At 40.6% G+C, this 16782-nt stretch overlaps 1 protein-coding gene across 1 annotated transcript in view; it reads left to right on the forward strand.

Annotated features, from left to right (window-relative positions):
* The window catches only part of Cntn5 (contactin 5), a 635441-nt gene that overhangs the window by 315392 nt on the left and 303267 nt on the right, over positions 1-16782 (forward strand). Inside the window, exon 6 of the mRNA XM_051199086.1 lies at positions 38-241. Coding sequence (XP_051055043.1) covers positions 38-241 — 204 coding nt within the window. The remainder of the gene's footprint in view (positions 1-37; positions 242-16782) is intronic.

The following is a 16782-nucleotide window of genomic DNA, read 5'->3' on the forward strand; positions in this document are numbered from 1 at the left end:
CTGTATTATTTAACAACTGAATTCTGTGTGTTTTCAGAGATCATCTATAGCTGGGTCTTTAACGAGTTCCCCTCCTTTGTGGCGGAGGACAGCCGGCGGTTCATATCCCAAGAGACAGGCAACCTTTACATTTCTAAAGTGCAAACATCAGATGTTGGCAGCTATATTTGTCTGGTGAAAAACGCTGTGACGAATGCTCGGGTGCTCAGTCCTCCTACACCACTCACTCTGCGAAATGATGGTGAGTTACCTGGCACAGATGTAAAAGATGAACATTTTTATGTAAAACTAAAGGTGAGTTATTCTCAGTTTTTTAAGCCATTGACCTCAATACAAATAAACTGAAAGGCATCTACCTCATTTACACTTTTATCCCTTCAGTGTGAGTCGACGCATGCCACTAAAAATGTTGAAATGGGAGATGGGGAGATGGCTTAGTGAGTAAGATGTTTGCACACTTCAGGACCTGGGTTCAATTCCCAAGTACCTATGTATACAGCCAGACTCTTCATATTTATAATTCCAGCATGGAGAAGCAGAGACAAAAGACTCTCCAGAGCATGCTCGCCAACAAAAGCCAACAGTGAACCAGGTGTGATGAAGACTGCCTTAAAAAATAGGTAGAAAGGGATTGAGGGAGACACTTGATGTCAACCTCTGGCTTCCATGAATCTGCGCACACACACACACAGAGGTGATGATTCATGGGTGATTAAATACTAACCATAATGCTACTCAAAAATAAAAATGGAAGTGTCTGGAAAGGAGAGTCATGTGAACACCACAGTTCCCCTCTTACTCCTTAGTGTCTATATGTAGCATATGTGTGTTAGCTGTATGGATTTTATGAGTTCAGTATTCATTGCATTTGTAGTTCATCTGCCTTCAAATTGAGTATGGGGCTTTTTAATCCTTCATTGTACAGTTATAATTGTTATTACTTTTCCAATAATAGGGACAGTTGTAACTTTAACTATTCAGTGCAGTGTAGGCAGGTGTAATGATGCTACAATTATAGGAATTGCCATATATCCACAGGATCTTCACATTTAAACACCTCATTTGTATTTATAGACATTTACAGTTAGGCATTGCATTAACATAGTCAAGTGCTCTATTATAGGTGATATATGATATGCAGATTGCTCTCCCGTGCAACAAAAATTACCTATGAAGGTATTATTAAGAACTGAACTTGAGAATGAGAATTCTGATTGAAGTATTAAAAAGTATATTTCAGCACATTTATATTTATTCTATATGCTTTTTTCCTCATAAGACACAGTCTTGTGTAGCTGAGACTAGCTGTGAACTATTGATCTCTTGCCTTCTTCCATCAAGTGTTGTAGTATGTATTGTCACACCCAGATTTTTATAATGTTTCTTTAAAAATATATATAGTGTTTTTGGGTTTTGAATGATTATGTTCCCCATAGGATCATATATTTGAAAGCCTGGTAACCAGGGAGTGAAACTGTACAGAAAGATTACAAAGCTTAGGTGTGGCCTTGTTAGACTACATGTGGTGCTATTGGAGGAATATGACAATAAAGGTGGACTCTGAGGTTTCAAAATCCAAGGCCAGAATCAGGTTCCCTTCCTCCCCCTCCCCTCCCCTCCCCCTCCCTCTCTCCCCCTTCCTCTCTCCCTCTCCCTCCTGTAGCTCCGGATGTAGCTCTCTGCTACTTCTCCAGTGCCATGCATGCATGCTGTCACATTCTCTGCTGTGATGATAATTTCAGAGAACTAAACCTTTGAAAATATAAGCAAGCACACATGTAATGCTTTCTTCTATAAAAGTTGCCATGGTCAAGTGGTGATGGCATCTCTTCATAGCAATAGAACACTAAGATACTTTTGGAATACATTAGAGTTATGCTCTACCATAAGTAATGTGCTTGCCAGTGTATATATACATTATACATATATGTTTTATATGAACTATGGAATATATAGTAATTCAAAATTCAAAAACTGATATATATATGCATATATATATATATGCAACTCTAAAAGTAAACTACTAATGAATTATCCACTATGAACATGAGAAACCCAATATTGCATAGATGATTGGACAAACAAAAGTCCACATAGACTAAAAGTCCAGTACAGAGGCTATTGGATGGTGACTTTAACAATTGTGGCCTTTTTTTTTCTATGCTTTCTCAATAATCAACTTTGAAAGCTAAGAGTCAGAGATTTATGATTCACTGCCACAGTAATATGGAATGACTGGGCAACATATTATTCAAGAATATTAGGCCAATTTTGAGATGTGCATGCTTAAAATATTTCCTTTCAAAGTAAATGTCACCACTAGGCATTGGAGCCTGGCAGCAGAATTGCCCATGGGCACAAAACTGAAGTCAATGAGTTCCTTTCCCCAAGAATCCATAATTAGCCAATAGTAAAGCAGCAAGGAGTAGGGCTGTGTGGCCCTTCACTGATCCATGATTGATGATTGACAGGTTCGGTTAGGCAACCAGAACTCCTGTGTGGGTGTAATTCAACTACTGCATCATACTCCTTGTCTTGTAGCTCCTACATTCTTCCCTCTTCCACAGCAACCTATGAGTGTCTAAGGCAGTGGTCTAAGTCTCCTGAGCACTTACCCATCACTTATTCTCATCAGCTTTAGCAAGCGTGAGTCTCCATATATATTGCATTCCAATGCCAAGAGATGCTCCTTTGACTAAGGATGAGAGCTGTGCTTATATATGGATATAGACACAAATACTTAGCAGTGGGTCAGCCATGCCAATTTAAACGAAATCAGAACTAAGTTTTCCTATACAGACTGCAACCTTCTCAACCACAAGACTTTGTGTAAGTTTACAGACCCAGTCATGAGTTCCTCCTGTGGGGTAAGCTTCAAAGCCAACCAGACAATATTACGTTACAAACACAACTGTCATGATGCTATTGCATCAAGGCCACATTTTGCCAGCCCAGTGGTATTAAAGCTCCTAGTGTTCAAAATTGGGTAAGAGCAATAATGCCTTGTCTCCCCCCAGTAGGCTGTATGGTTTTATGGCCCTTGTTAAGCCCATTGCTTCGCAAATCAATGAGAGTAAGAAAGACCCTTGTACGAGAAAGAGTGATTGACAGGAAGGGTGGGGGGGGAAGATGATAGAGGGAAGACATGAGTATAACAAAACACACTATATACATGAATAAAACTGTCAAAGAACAAATTTAAAGGTATAAAAAGTCAAATATATAATGAAGCTAAGAATGCTAGTTTGATAAAGTTATCTTTGCAATGTTTCTTAAGTTTCTTCTTTAATAAATTACTGGTTTGAATAACAATGTTCAGATGTCAAGATAGCATCAAATGCATATAAAAATTAAACTACTCATATAATTAAGAAAAAAAAGGAGATTCAAATAAAGCCTTGAATAATCCAAATTACTTAAGAAAATAAAAAAGCAGAAACTCTATTTTAAAAAATCAAGAGAAGGTAGGGAGATAACAAAACAAAGAGTAGAGTACCGAGTGAGGAAGCCAAGGAAAGGAAGGGTTCAGTAAGATGTAGCCATAGATCTGGAGTACACAGGGCAATTTTAGGGCATCATCTGTCTCCTCTCCCACTGAGACTTTACAGAAAGAAAGCTGTCGTCCTGTGAGAATTCCAGAATAGGGCAGGAATACCATAAGAAATCATCCATGCTGATTTATTTCTCAACTAGTAAGGAAGGCTTCTTGACTACTAAGGGATTAAAGAGCCAGTAATATACTAGAATGTAGAATAAAATGAAAGGGATCACAGAAGGGGCTGAAAACCACATATCCAACAGAAGCTTAAGGGATAAACACGTGTGCACATGCATTCACACAAACACACACATACAATGAAGTCAGTTTTAGTAATAAGGTTGTATCAGGGTATGGGAATGGGGGCTGGAGAACACTTGATGCTCTCTGTAGCAGAGGACACAGATTCTGTGCTCAGCATTAATATCAGGTGGCTTGTGACTACCTGTAATTCCATTTTCCGGCAATCCAATGGCCCCTTTGGTCCTCCAGGGATAGTACACACACACACATGGAACACATACAAACATGCAGGCACTTTCACTAAGGTAACATAAAAACTTAAAATATACCTCTTTAACAGCAGTAATGAACTCACATATGCTGGCCAGGGTAGTTTTCCTTGGGCTGAAAGGTTGACGCTAAGAGCCTTCCTTGCCATCCCAGGTAGGTGGACACCATTAATGTGAGCAAATAATTGAAGGGATATGGAAGAAAGAGAGAGAGAGTGGAGGTTCATGCTCTGTGGAGAAAGGCCGGTCTGTAGAGGTGAAGGCGCTGAGATCCTGGCTGTTGTGGAAGGCCTGCTTCCTATCTGGGGCCATAGTGATGCCTGGTCCTGGGCTACTGCCAAGCACATGTCTGGGTTGATGACCCTGACTTCAGTTGTGGTTGTGTTGATGTCCATGGTTTCTGTCACCACCAAAGTCCATGAGGATGCCAAGGATTCGTACAGTCACATGTGGTCACATTGGTTCCTGAGGACTATGCCTCCTCAGGAGCCATCCCAACCTGAGTGAACCAGGGCCATAGAGATCTCCTGGCTTGATCTGAAGCTGAGGGCCATGCCTGGGTCCATGACTTCACTGCAACCAGGGTCCACATCAATGTCTGTGATTCAGGTTTCCACCAAAGGCAATATAGATGCCCAAGATCTGGCCAAAACCTAAGGCCATGTTGGTGCCCAAGGATCATGTTGCTGCCAGGCCATACATATTGGCCTGGCCTGCAATGCCATCCAAAACTATGTTGACATCTGGAGCTAAGCTATGGCAGGGAGCCATGTCACGGTCCTACCACAGTCAGGGTGTGTTTTCAGGTCTGTAGCTCCTGATGCCATCAGGGGCCATTTGACTGTCAAGGTTTCTATCTCCACCTGGAACCTTGTTGGAGTCTGGGAACCACATTTTTACTGGCCCATGCTGATGTGATGTTTATACTGCCACCCAGGGCCATGGTGACATCGATGCCCAAGCTGCTGCTGATGGCAATATCTGGATCCCTGAAACTGGTGCAGCTGGGGTCTGTGTTGATATCCATTGTCCCTGTTATCACAGGGACTATGTGATCCATGTGTTGAACTATGAGTTGAAACTCGAGGGACTCACTGAACTGGTCTGACCCCTACTGGCACAGGAGAGCCATTTCTCCTCACCAGAGAGCTGATCCAGTTCCTGGTCAGCCCTAGAATAATGGACCCAGACAGATTACCCTAACAGAGGAAAGCTGGCCCTGCCCCTGCCCCTCACCTGAAGGGGATGGACCCAGCATGTGGGACTGACCCACTCAGCAGCCACCCAGGTACACATCTATGGCTTTGAGCTGGCTCACCCCAATATCTACCCTATCTGTGACATCCTAGAATGCAGAGCCATGGTCACATGATCTACACAGCTTGGGATAACAATGGGATGTCCTGGGAATTTCTGTGGGGGCTGACATGAGCATGCCAGAGGACAGAAGCCTTGAACCTGACCTACAGCACTTTACACAATGGACATGTGCAAGGAAAGCTTTTTGAACAAAAGAGTCTGCAATATGATTCAACAGCTCCCAGTGCTATGAAGACCAATTAAGAAGCAATAGAGAATGGAGAGGCAAAGATGGAGGAGAAAAATGGTGTTTTGTGCTTGTTTGTTGTTTTATAGTTAAAATTGATGTTATTATTTGTATTTTTATTTATCATTATAGTTCTTTTTATCTTTATCTTGTTTTTGTTATGTCTTTGTAAGGTTTTTTGTTTTTTTTTTTTTTTTTTTTTTTTTTGCAGGGGGGGGATACTACCAAGGTGAGGGATGGAAGCAGAGGGACTGCAATTTGGGTGCATAATGTGAAATTCCCTATCAATGAAAGAAAGGAAGGAAGTAAGGAAGGCATGAAGGAAGGCAGGAAGGAAGGAAGGAAGGCAGGAAGGCAGGAAGGACGGAAGGAAAGAACAATGGACTCTGTTCCTCTTGTGAAGGACCAAAATTCAGTTACTAGCCCCCCCCCCATGGCAGTTAAGACACCTGTAACTCCAGTTCTGTGGGACCTGATACCCTCTTCTGGCCTCTGTGGGACCTTTATGCATGTGATGTACTGACAGTCATAAAAACCATACATATATTATTAAAATAAATCTTTTAAAAATAGTGAAGAATTGTAATAAAAAGGAAAACAAAATGAAGTTACAGATTCTTTTATTTCCACTTCTTTCTCCTTCCTCCATTCAGATTCCTCACTTATGAAACAGAATAATTCAAATGGCTCAAGCCTTTATTTCCAATTGAGTGTGTGTAATCACCGTATATAATATACATATATATTACTAAGGAAGGGGGTTGAAGATGAATGTATTGAATAGTTTTGCCTAAGAATTCCTATTCTCTATAGACAAAGGGTTTGAGTAAGTAAGTGGAACTGAATTTTTCCACAAGAGTGATGAGCCCATTCTAAGCAACCTCCTCTTCTGATATGTATGCATTTTCTAGGTGAGATCCCTACACTCACCCTCTACATTTCTCAGTGAGTGGTGACTCCAACACACCTCACTGGGTAACCAATTCTAGAACAAATGGAGGTGTCTATAGCAACTTTTAAGTTTCTTAAACACAGTGAATTTTAAATAATCTCCTAAATTAATAATTTTGATTAAAACTGGCAGGGGAATTAGGTGATTACAAGTTTAACAGCAAGAGAATATGCAAAAGTGGGTGCAAATTATTATAAGAAATTATTTTAATTCAAAGGCTGTCACTGTTTCATTATCCCTTACTATTTGATAAACGAAAGACATTTTCACACAAAGGACATAACCCTGAATGTTTGCCCTCATGGTTGTCAAATACTAAATGCACACACTGAAAATAAAAATGGAAGACGATCATGTATAAACCCATTGATGACACTACTGTCAGCTGAAATTCCCACTAGGTTCTATCCTTTCAGTGCAGAGGAAGGAGACAGGCGTTTAAATTTTTCAATGCAGACATAGCATTTATATTTGCTATTTTTGCAAACTTGGAAAACACCTATCTAGGGGTTGAATATAAAAAATTATACTTAATCTACTGTGACCATAGAGTTAGCTATAAAAGTCACTTTAAGAATATTGAAATTTTACAGTTCTGAAAAAGTTTTCTAAAAATAATGAAGGATGCACGAGTAGGTAAAAGTTTTTCTTTGAAGTGCAAGTAAAATTGTACTTAAACAGATAGAAAATGCACTGTGATAGTTTGAGTTTGTTCTAAAGAAAACTTTGAAATGGTATTTACTTGTAGATAGAATTTCTGAATTAATTCCCAGAGGGCAGGGGTAAGAGGGGAGGGTGGTGATGTAGGATGAAATATGTGTGTGTGTGTGTGTGTGTGTGTGATATTGCATTATAGGAATGAGTACTTCTACAGAAAAATCAGAACCATGAAGGATCAACTCAACTATATCTGTGGAGCTTGCTAATGGCTTCCCAGGATGATGGGTCTGGAGGACGTATAGCTGTGTTTCCTTCTCCATTTCCTGGACTGAATATAGTCACTGGACACTTCTCTCCTTCTGGATGCCCTGAAGTTGCAAACTCAGGAAACTGATCAAAGCTATCATGTCCTGTTAGTGGTGACATTTGCTGGAGTTTAAGTAGCCTGCCCAAGTAACAACAGACATAAGTAGTACAGAAAATAATGAGTGTTGATGGATTTTATCACTCTGAGATCTTGGATATTTATCCATAGAAAGGAACTCAATTTAAAACCCAGATATTACCAGTGACGCTCCAGTGTAGAAACCTGATTTTTTTCCCTTGGCCAGTGAGTGACAATTGCAAATAGGTTCTTGGTTAAAGGTGGGAACCCCTGTACACTTGCCCTTCTTGGTGCTGGGATCCCATTTGGCTTGGTTTTGTGCAGGTCTTGTGTACACTACCACGGTCTATGAGTGCATATGTGTGTCAGTCTGGCTGTGTGGCGAATACACTGTGTCCTTGTGTCCTTCAAACCCTCTGGCTCTTATAGTCTTCCTACATCATCTTCCACAGCATTTCATACTGAGTGCTGCAAAGTCTCCCAGTGTCTGTGCATTGTCCAGCTGTGGGGCTCTGCATCACCCCTCAGGCCAGGCCTTATGCCCAGGGATTTCCTTGCACTTTTAAGTGTAGATAGATAGTAGTAGGGTCAAATAGTACATTAGGTACCGAGGACAAAGAAAAGTAAAGGAACATAGCAGCTATCCCTGTGTGGAAGCAGAGGATGGAGCCTTGCTGCTTGACACATTCTAGCCTCTGCCTCATCACTCACCATCCTGAGGATGCTTGCCTCATACATCACTAAACTGAACACACAGAAGCAAATCTACCTATTAGAAACTTTATTTGTAGTCAGTTTTTTTTAAAGTGGTTTGGGGAGTAATGAATCAAATATTTGTCCTCTACATAGAAGAGAAAGGTCTTAGATACCCGTTATAACCTTTCTCTCTGTTTAGTTTTCGTCCTGCCATGTGCCATCTCTCTCCCAACACTTCTACCTCCTCCCAACCCTAGCACTGGATCTGTCCTCCAGGGTCTATGGTAATATTTTGTTTGTGCTCAAACAAAAAAAGCTTGCCTGAAGATCAGAGGGTAGAGCTAGCCACACTAATTAGCCATGGAGGACAGCCAGTGGGGCACACACCTTTAAACCCAGCACTTTGGAGGTGGAGGCTGGGAGATCTGGATTTCGGGGTCACATTGAGCTGCATGAGATCTGACCCATCTAAAAGAGAAACAGTGCTCACATATCTAATCACAGGCGCTAGGAAAGTGGAGACCGGAAGTGATATGGCTGAGCAGAGAAAGGAATGTAAGGTGGGAGGACACAGGAGGTCAGCCCTCTTTTAGTCTGAGGATTTGCCGTTGATAAGAACTTTCTTGTCTGATTGCTTTTCTGATCTTTCTGCATTTACCCCAATATCTGGCTCTGGGTTTTATTATTAAGACCAATAGAATTTTACTGTAAGGGTCTTTTTATTTTTTTTTTTTTTTTGTGCCCCATGGCAGTATTGCATATTGCATGAGTTCCTACTCCAGTTATGACATCTTGTTTTAAACTGTATTTTGAACCTATATGTTTACTTCATGAAAAGAAATGTTTTGCAAAACCACTGAATGGGGCTAGAGAGACAGGTTAGTAATTAACAGGGACTGTTCTTGAAAATGACCGAAAATGGAATGTCTAGACTCACATGGGGATCCCCACAACTTGTTGATAGGGATGTCCTTCTGCATATGTTTCTCCTATTGGTTGATGAATAAAACACTGTTTGGCCAATAGCCAGGCAGAAAGCATAGGCAGAGCTACCAGACCAGGTGAAGTCTAGGGAAAAAAAGGCCGAAACTTTCCTCAACAACTTGTACGTCCATAGAAGTTCTGAATTCCTCTTCTGGCCTCCTCAGGAACCTACCCTCAGATGCAAATACCCATTAACAGACACAAACACACACATAAGAGCACACAGAAAGACACACACTCCACTTTTTTAATCTTAAAAAAAAAAAGCTATTCAAATGTTAATATAAAATGAAAACATTTGGGAAAATATTAAACTAAATAATAATTGGTGCTATAAAATACCACATATATTTCAAGGGGCAGAGCAAATCATTGAGTTGTGATAATAAATGTGGTTGTCTGGGAAATATAGAAAAGCTAAACTTTTCTTCCCCAAATCCATTATTTATTTATAAGACTAAAATCCTCATTCTGCATCCAGATGGAGTCTTCCTGTTCATTACCACACCCTCCCTAAGGTTACCTGTCACAGCCTGTTCTGACTATGAGATTCCAGGTTGTCTTGTTATTTTTCCATGGACACAGTGGCTGCATCAGCATCTACTGCTGCTTTAGCCAGTAATTGCAGCTCCACAGTTACTGGCTTCTCAGTCATCAGCCCAGAGAGACTTTTATGTCCTGTTGTATCTCCCTCCTGTGGCTGCCACCAATGTAAGTGTTAACTAAGTCTCTTTCTATTTATCCATGAGACTCAGGAGTCAGAGGCTGGAGTGAAAACTTGGTAGCTCAGAGAAGTTGAGGAGCAATGAGCTGACCATCCCTCTTGGCTTGCATTTCAGAAAGACAGCATCCTCTAAACCCAAAGCAAAAAGATCATTACAGTCAATTTTAGACCTCGAGTGCAATGCCAATTTCATGAATGCACTTTCTTGTTGGTTGGTCAAAGAGGAGTATAAAGCTGCTTTCCTTTATTTAACATGTCAATGCTTTTGAGAAGGAGTTTGGGTAGGGATAATATCGAGGCCACTGATCAGGGTATGGGATGAAATGAAGGAGAAAGAAGGGGAAGATGGGAATGGTTTTGTGTACATGGACCATGGCCCTCACACATTTGGCAGAAGCTTGTACACATGTGATGAAGACATTAGAGAATTCTAAGCGACACACACAATCGGAGGGGAGCATAGAGAGATGGATTCAGAGGGAAACTGAGAACAGATCTTGAAAGGTACAGGTGCAATTTCTTAGGAGAAAAGTCAGAAATACTTTCGGTTTTAAATGTAGCCTGCCACAAGCCAAGAGTGATGAAAGGCCGAGGGTAACAGTTAAGAGGTTCTTGGCGCATTTTGAGAAAATGCTGAGTACCAGATAGGAGGGCATTAAATAGGAAAACAGGGTATAATGCTGTCTCTCAGGAAATCTGAACATGGAAACGGAAGCCAGAACCCTAAGTGTAAATTCACTGTGGGTCCTTGTCTCATAGCCTGCACTCCACTTTCAAGGCTCAGAAAGATGTAAAGCCAATGGTTTTCACCCACACATGGAATCCCAGCACTTGAGAAGCTGAGGCAGAGTGGCTGCCATGAGCACAGGGGCGTCATGGGTTATATAGTAAATTCTAGGCCAGCTTTTACTAGAGAGAGAAAGAGAAAGAGAGAGGACACAGAGACAGAAAGAGAGATCCCATCTTTAAAAGACTTGTATATATATTCACTACTGTCATAACCATTATAAAAGATTCACAGTGTATAGAATTGAATTATAATGATTGGTTTTCATTTAGAAAGCCAGGAGAAAGGCATAAGCTGCATATATATTTGGTAAATTTATCTTACTTGTAAGCACTTAATAAGTAATTCTTCAAAATTTCTGGGACATGCTGTGAGTTAATAAGATGATATGTATTGATTTTCATGATAAAAATTCTTATCTCTATGGACAGGGGTTTAAATTACTTTTAAGACTGCTCAAGAAAAATTGACTTGCTAGAATGACTAATTGCCAAAAGTGTTTGCACAAATAAACATGCATTCCATTCAGAATCTGTCCAACAACTTCCTGATATTTTCATTTAATTTGTTTCCTATCAGAATGATATAGCTTTGAGAGACACAGCAGCAAAATAAATAAAATATTAATAAAAGAAAAGCATGTTCATATATTCCTGTGGAGACTGATGTAAAGCTCCAATATTGTTAGGCTTCATGGCTGAGATGCTTGTACTCAGACAGTAAAGTTCTCCTTGGAACTTTCCAAGTTCCCTTGCAAGCATCTGTAAAGTAAGTGTTCTCAGTAAAGAGCAGGGGGAGAGAAATAACCCCTGGGTTCAGTGCGGGGCATTTGACAAGGAACAGGAAAGAAAGGTAAAAACGGGAGAGAAGAGGAAGGAGGAGGAGGGACTTCCTCTTCTGTGCAATGCTGTGGAAGTCAGAGAGACTATGCCACATCCACAGTCCACTACCAAGCCAAATCTCACCCTCTTGCCCTCTCAATCGTCCCTGTCCTGTTAGAGACACTTGTGCTACATGCACATTTCAAATCACATTGGGACGTGACCTGCAGCACAGGAGCAACAGCCTGAGAGCTTTTCTCGGCCTGCCACGGCTCCAGACGTACTGGCCTCATGTCTGTATTGCTCTTCTATCCCCAGGAGTGAATTCAGGGAGGAGACTCGAGGACTACGTAACTAGCTAATTCTGTGCATAACTTCCTTGTTGACAAAATGCTTGCCCTGAAAAGGAAACATGCTGTCTGTGCACATTTTCACTTGATGACGTTGTCTGATGTTCATTAACAACAGATAATAAATGTTAGCCCCTTGTTCAGATGGATACACTGAGGCTTAGGTAGGTTAAGTCTCAAACCGAGTAGCAGGTCAGACCCGATGAATCATGCAAACATGTAGATGAAGTTTGAAACTCTTTGAAGGAAACTGGGAGGTTTCTTTCTCTTCTGATTGCCATTGATTCTTCATGGATTAAACACCATGCGTTCTGGTTCCACTTATCTCCTTGACCTACCCTCTGCTCTTGCAACCTCTCCCTCCAAATCAAAACTAAATTTAAGAGAAAAACAAAAAACCAATCCAAACAACACACACACACACACACACACACACACACACACACACACACACTCAAAAGAAGACAAATCTTGTCGTGGAAGCTTTGTTTGCATTATCTTTCTATGAGTAAATTGCTGATTTTCTACTTTTCTCAGGTTTTCTAGTCTTGGTTTGTTCTGCTAAGCAATGTGCCCGGTTCTTTGCTGAACACCCAGTGAGGGGTGTTTAAAAATTACCTTAAGACACTGTATGAGTCACTTAAAATCATTCCCTTCGATTTTCTCCCGCAGAATTGACTCTCACATTTTTTCTCAGTTAATTTTTCTAAAACTGAGTATTATGGGGGTGTTTTAAGGTTTTTCTCTGTCCTGCAAGAACACTGGAATTTATATTTTGTGTTAAAAATCAGTTCTAGCATATTGAGCTTTCTGGATGCATTTCTGGAAAACAATCTGAAATGTTTAGGAAAGTTGGCCCTACAGATTACCTTATGAGATAGTTCATATTTTACCACAGAATGAAAAGACTAGTTTTCATCAAAAATTATACTACAACTCATATATGAAAGTGAGTGTTGCATTCTTTAAAATACACATCCTGGGAGGCAATTCACTTTGGCCAATATGTTGCGTCATTATTTAATTTATTTAAAATTCATGGACATGTCCTTCTGTCTCAGAGTCCTTGTCATTTAGTGCTGTAGAAGGAAATCGGTGAGGTAAATAGAAGGCTGCAGGCTGACAAAATCCTTCTGATGCTGTGCCTTTCCTATATCTGCTGCTGCTGATAATCTTAAGAAAACAGCCTTTTGTGTGTGTGTGTCTATGCAAGTGCGTGGGTGCATGTGTGTGTGTGTGTGTGTGTGTGTGCATGCGTGCATGTGTGTGTGTATGCGCGTGTGTATGGTCTAGAAGTCAGTTTTAGGCTCTGGTCTTCAGAAAATGTCCATCCACCCAGTTCTTTGAGTTGTGATCTCTATATCTCTTACATTGAATCATGAAAAGCTCGCAGCTAGGCCAACTGCTAGGCTGGTTCTGAAGATCAAGGGCAGGTCAGTGTAGTTTTAAGATGAGCACTTTATATTTTTCCCAACCCAAACTGAATAGCATTGTGAAAGTACAGACACACACATACTCACACACAGAAGCACACATCTACATACTAATATACACATACACACAGACAAATGCACACAGTTTTTATGAAATCTACAACTCTTTTCCTATCTGTTCTTGTCTCACTGGAGAGTGTACTTTTCTTTTTGGCTTTACTGGTCAGCTGGCAAAAAGTACCATACCCATCATTGCAAGGGACAACTAGTGACATATCTGGGATGATGACTGTGTCTCAAGTCTCCTACATTGTTCATAAGTATCACAATTGGGTATTAAACATTTCTATACTATTCTCTGGGATCCAACTTTTCTTCATTTCTTTGTTTTCTATGCATGTAGAGGTGTTTACATGTGTGTGTATTACAGATACAGATGCTCATAGGTAAAGATGTGTAGGGCCAAAGGATAATATGAAATGTCGTTCTCCATCATTCTCCACCTTATTTATTAGTTCTCTTTCTCTATTACTCTCTACCTTACTTATTAGTTGAGACGTGATTTCTCCCTGATCCTACTTGGACCAGCTAGATAGCAAGGTCTTGAGATTCTGCTGTGTCCCTTATCCTGCACAGTTCTAGCATTATAAACACTAAGCTCATGCTGCCGAACTCAGGGACAAACAACTGAAGTGCTTATGTAACATATCAAAGCAGATGTGGCTGCCAGGTTTTCCCAGCATCCCTCAATCCCCACCTGTTACAGGGTATGGATTTCAGCATATCCTGTCCTCTACCCTTACGTCTCCAGCCCAGGAGTTGGCCTGTCCTTCCCCAAGAGGACCTTCCCTATGTAATCCAGGCATTTTAGTTACCCCTCCCCTCTTGTTCTTTTGGCCTCCTGGCTGCTGCACCTGGTTTCCTGCTCTCCCTTCTCTCTCTCATGCCCTTCTCCTCACATAGCCCATGGTCATGTCGGCATGCCCACTCAGGACTCTCCCTCGCATCTATAATAAACCTCCTCCACCCTTCTTGGGAGCAGCCATACTCTTTCTCTTTTATTTCTTTCTTTCATTTATATACTTGGCAACAAGCATTCTACCACTGAGCCATCCCCTCTCTGATCCGTCTGGCATGAGATCTGCAGGGCATGCTAACAAGACCCTACTGGTTTCCTTGGAAGCCATACTGCAATGTCTATTCTTCTAAATTTAGCAAGAAAACACGAATCCATAAAACTTGTGAAACAAGGCAAAGTATGAAGTAACCCACATAAGGAAAATGGGTTATACTGATCTTTGGGAATGGCAGGATTCATCTATAGAGAATGTGAGGTTGCCTGCTCCTCAGTGTGTTAATTATCTGTCAGAATAGCTATCAAGAGAATACAGAGTCTAATTTCCTTTATAATTAGTAAGGTCTGCTTAATATCGTGACATGCTTTTTCTTCAGATGTGGGCTTCCTTGTAAAATGTAATACTTCAAAATCAACTATGAAAGAAAAAAGAAAATGAAGGATATTCTGATTTTTAATGACTATTTTCATCACTCTCTGGTTTAATAAACAATGAGTGCTGATGTGGAGACAGTTTATAGCCACCAACATGATCACACACCTGCCTTGTGAATTATACGGGTGGGCAACTGGCACATGTTTCATAAGCAACTGCCTCCCCACTTACCAATTACTGCCTCAGGCCTTTCCCAGTTTGCTTTTGTTTAAATGAAAGGCATAATCTCAAGAAGCTTTCAGATAATCTGAAATTCAGTTAAAGAAACAAAACTAGCTAAGGAAAAAAAATCGTAAGGATAATTTAGAGATTGTAAACTCAGAAATGGGCCCTCAGGCCATCAGTGGAATGCAAGTGTCTACTGGCCTCTCCCTCCCTGTGACATAATGCACCACTCAAGCTAAACGTCCACTGAGTAAATAGTCATTACAGTGAATGAGCATGCTGTTTTTACAAGAGAGATTCCGTCAAGAGAATTAGAGATCGATTATTTTCACAGTAGTGTGCTGATGCTTAGTTTATCTCATGGTTTTAACTCTGACTGAAGCACTCTCTGGGAGAAGAGGAAGTGAGGCAGAAGTGTGAAGATAAGCAGAGGAGGTGCACCAGTGTGGCACCTTTTAAAGATGTGTGTTGCATGTACTTCAAGGAACCCTTCACTGAGTTGTCCTTCTTCAGGGTCACCGGAAGCCATGATTTCAGTTCCCTTTAAATCTGGGTATCTTGATTCTTGCAACAGTCTATATAGGGTTGAAATGGATTTTAAACTTAAAATAATTGTAATTGCAAAGGACCTACCTCCCATCTTTTATTTCATTCTGGGAATTAAAGATAACATACCAGTAAAATGTCAACAAGCGTGTGGTCTGGCAGGAAACCGAAAATGATAGCCCTGAAAAAGAAAAGCCATGCGGCCATGTGAAAAGATAACCAGGGAGCCTGTGCTCTGGAGACACAGAGATAGGACTGACCTCTGCTGGGCTTTCAGGAAAATTTGCATAAATGAGTGTTTAAAGGGAGGGTGGAAGAAAGACAAAGGGCTTGCTGGTTGCTCTGAATTGAGTTGCATTCCAGAAGTAGGCAAAAGAATATGCAAAGGCCCCTGGGAAGAAACTGGGTGAGGACAATGGAATACGCAAAAAAAAAAAAAAAAAAAAAAAAAAAAAAAAAACAAAATATAAACAAAACCCTCTTCCCACTCCATATTTGTCTGGGACTAATTTCTTGTCTGTGAATAGAAACTGGAATCTTGACTCAAGACTTTAATAATTGCCTGCTTTCTTCAGGAAAGTTTTCAACTTCCTTGAGTTAATTTCCTTAGAGACAAGATGAGAATCTGCAGAGCTGTTCAAGGGGTTACTGGGGATAGAACTGTTACCCAAAGGATTTATCATGAAACAAAATCCTTATAAGGATCCAATGCTATTTCCAATATTATGTCACCTTTGATTATGCCACAAAGCTTGGTACATGACCTCAAATGCCATGTAGACTTATAATTATCATTGTAGATTTCAATTTACTTCAGAAGTCTTAGTAAAAGCTAACTTACAAATAAGGAAAATGTGGCTTATAACCTTCAAAAGTCATTCAGAAATTCAAATACCGACAATATAAAGGAATTGAAGAAGGGAGACCCTCTAGATTATATTTGAATTTGTCATCAAATTTCTTACATTGCTAAACCTTGATTTTACCAAGCCCATGTTCGCCTATAAAACCAACAGATTTGCCAGGCTGGGATAGGGCAGTGTGGAATTTAAGTTGTAAAACCCTCAGAATGAGGAGTCTCCCAGTTTCAGTTGGTACCCCCAAGAACTCAATGTCCAGTCCAGTTGCTGCAACACGCAAGAGGCTTTAATGAACAGGAAACATTTGCTAAA

The sequence above is a fragment of the Phodopus roborovskii genome, unplaced genomic scaffold (genome assembly GCF_943737965.1).
Source record: "Phodopus roborovskii unplaced genomic scaffold, PHOROB, whole genome shotgun sequence".
Lineage (NCBI taxonomy): Eukaryota > Metazoa > Chordata > Mammalia > Rodentia > Cricetidae > Phodopus > Phodopus roborovskii.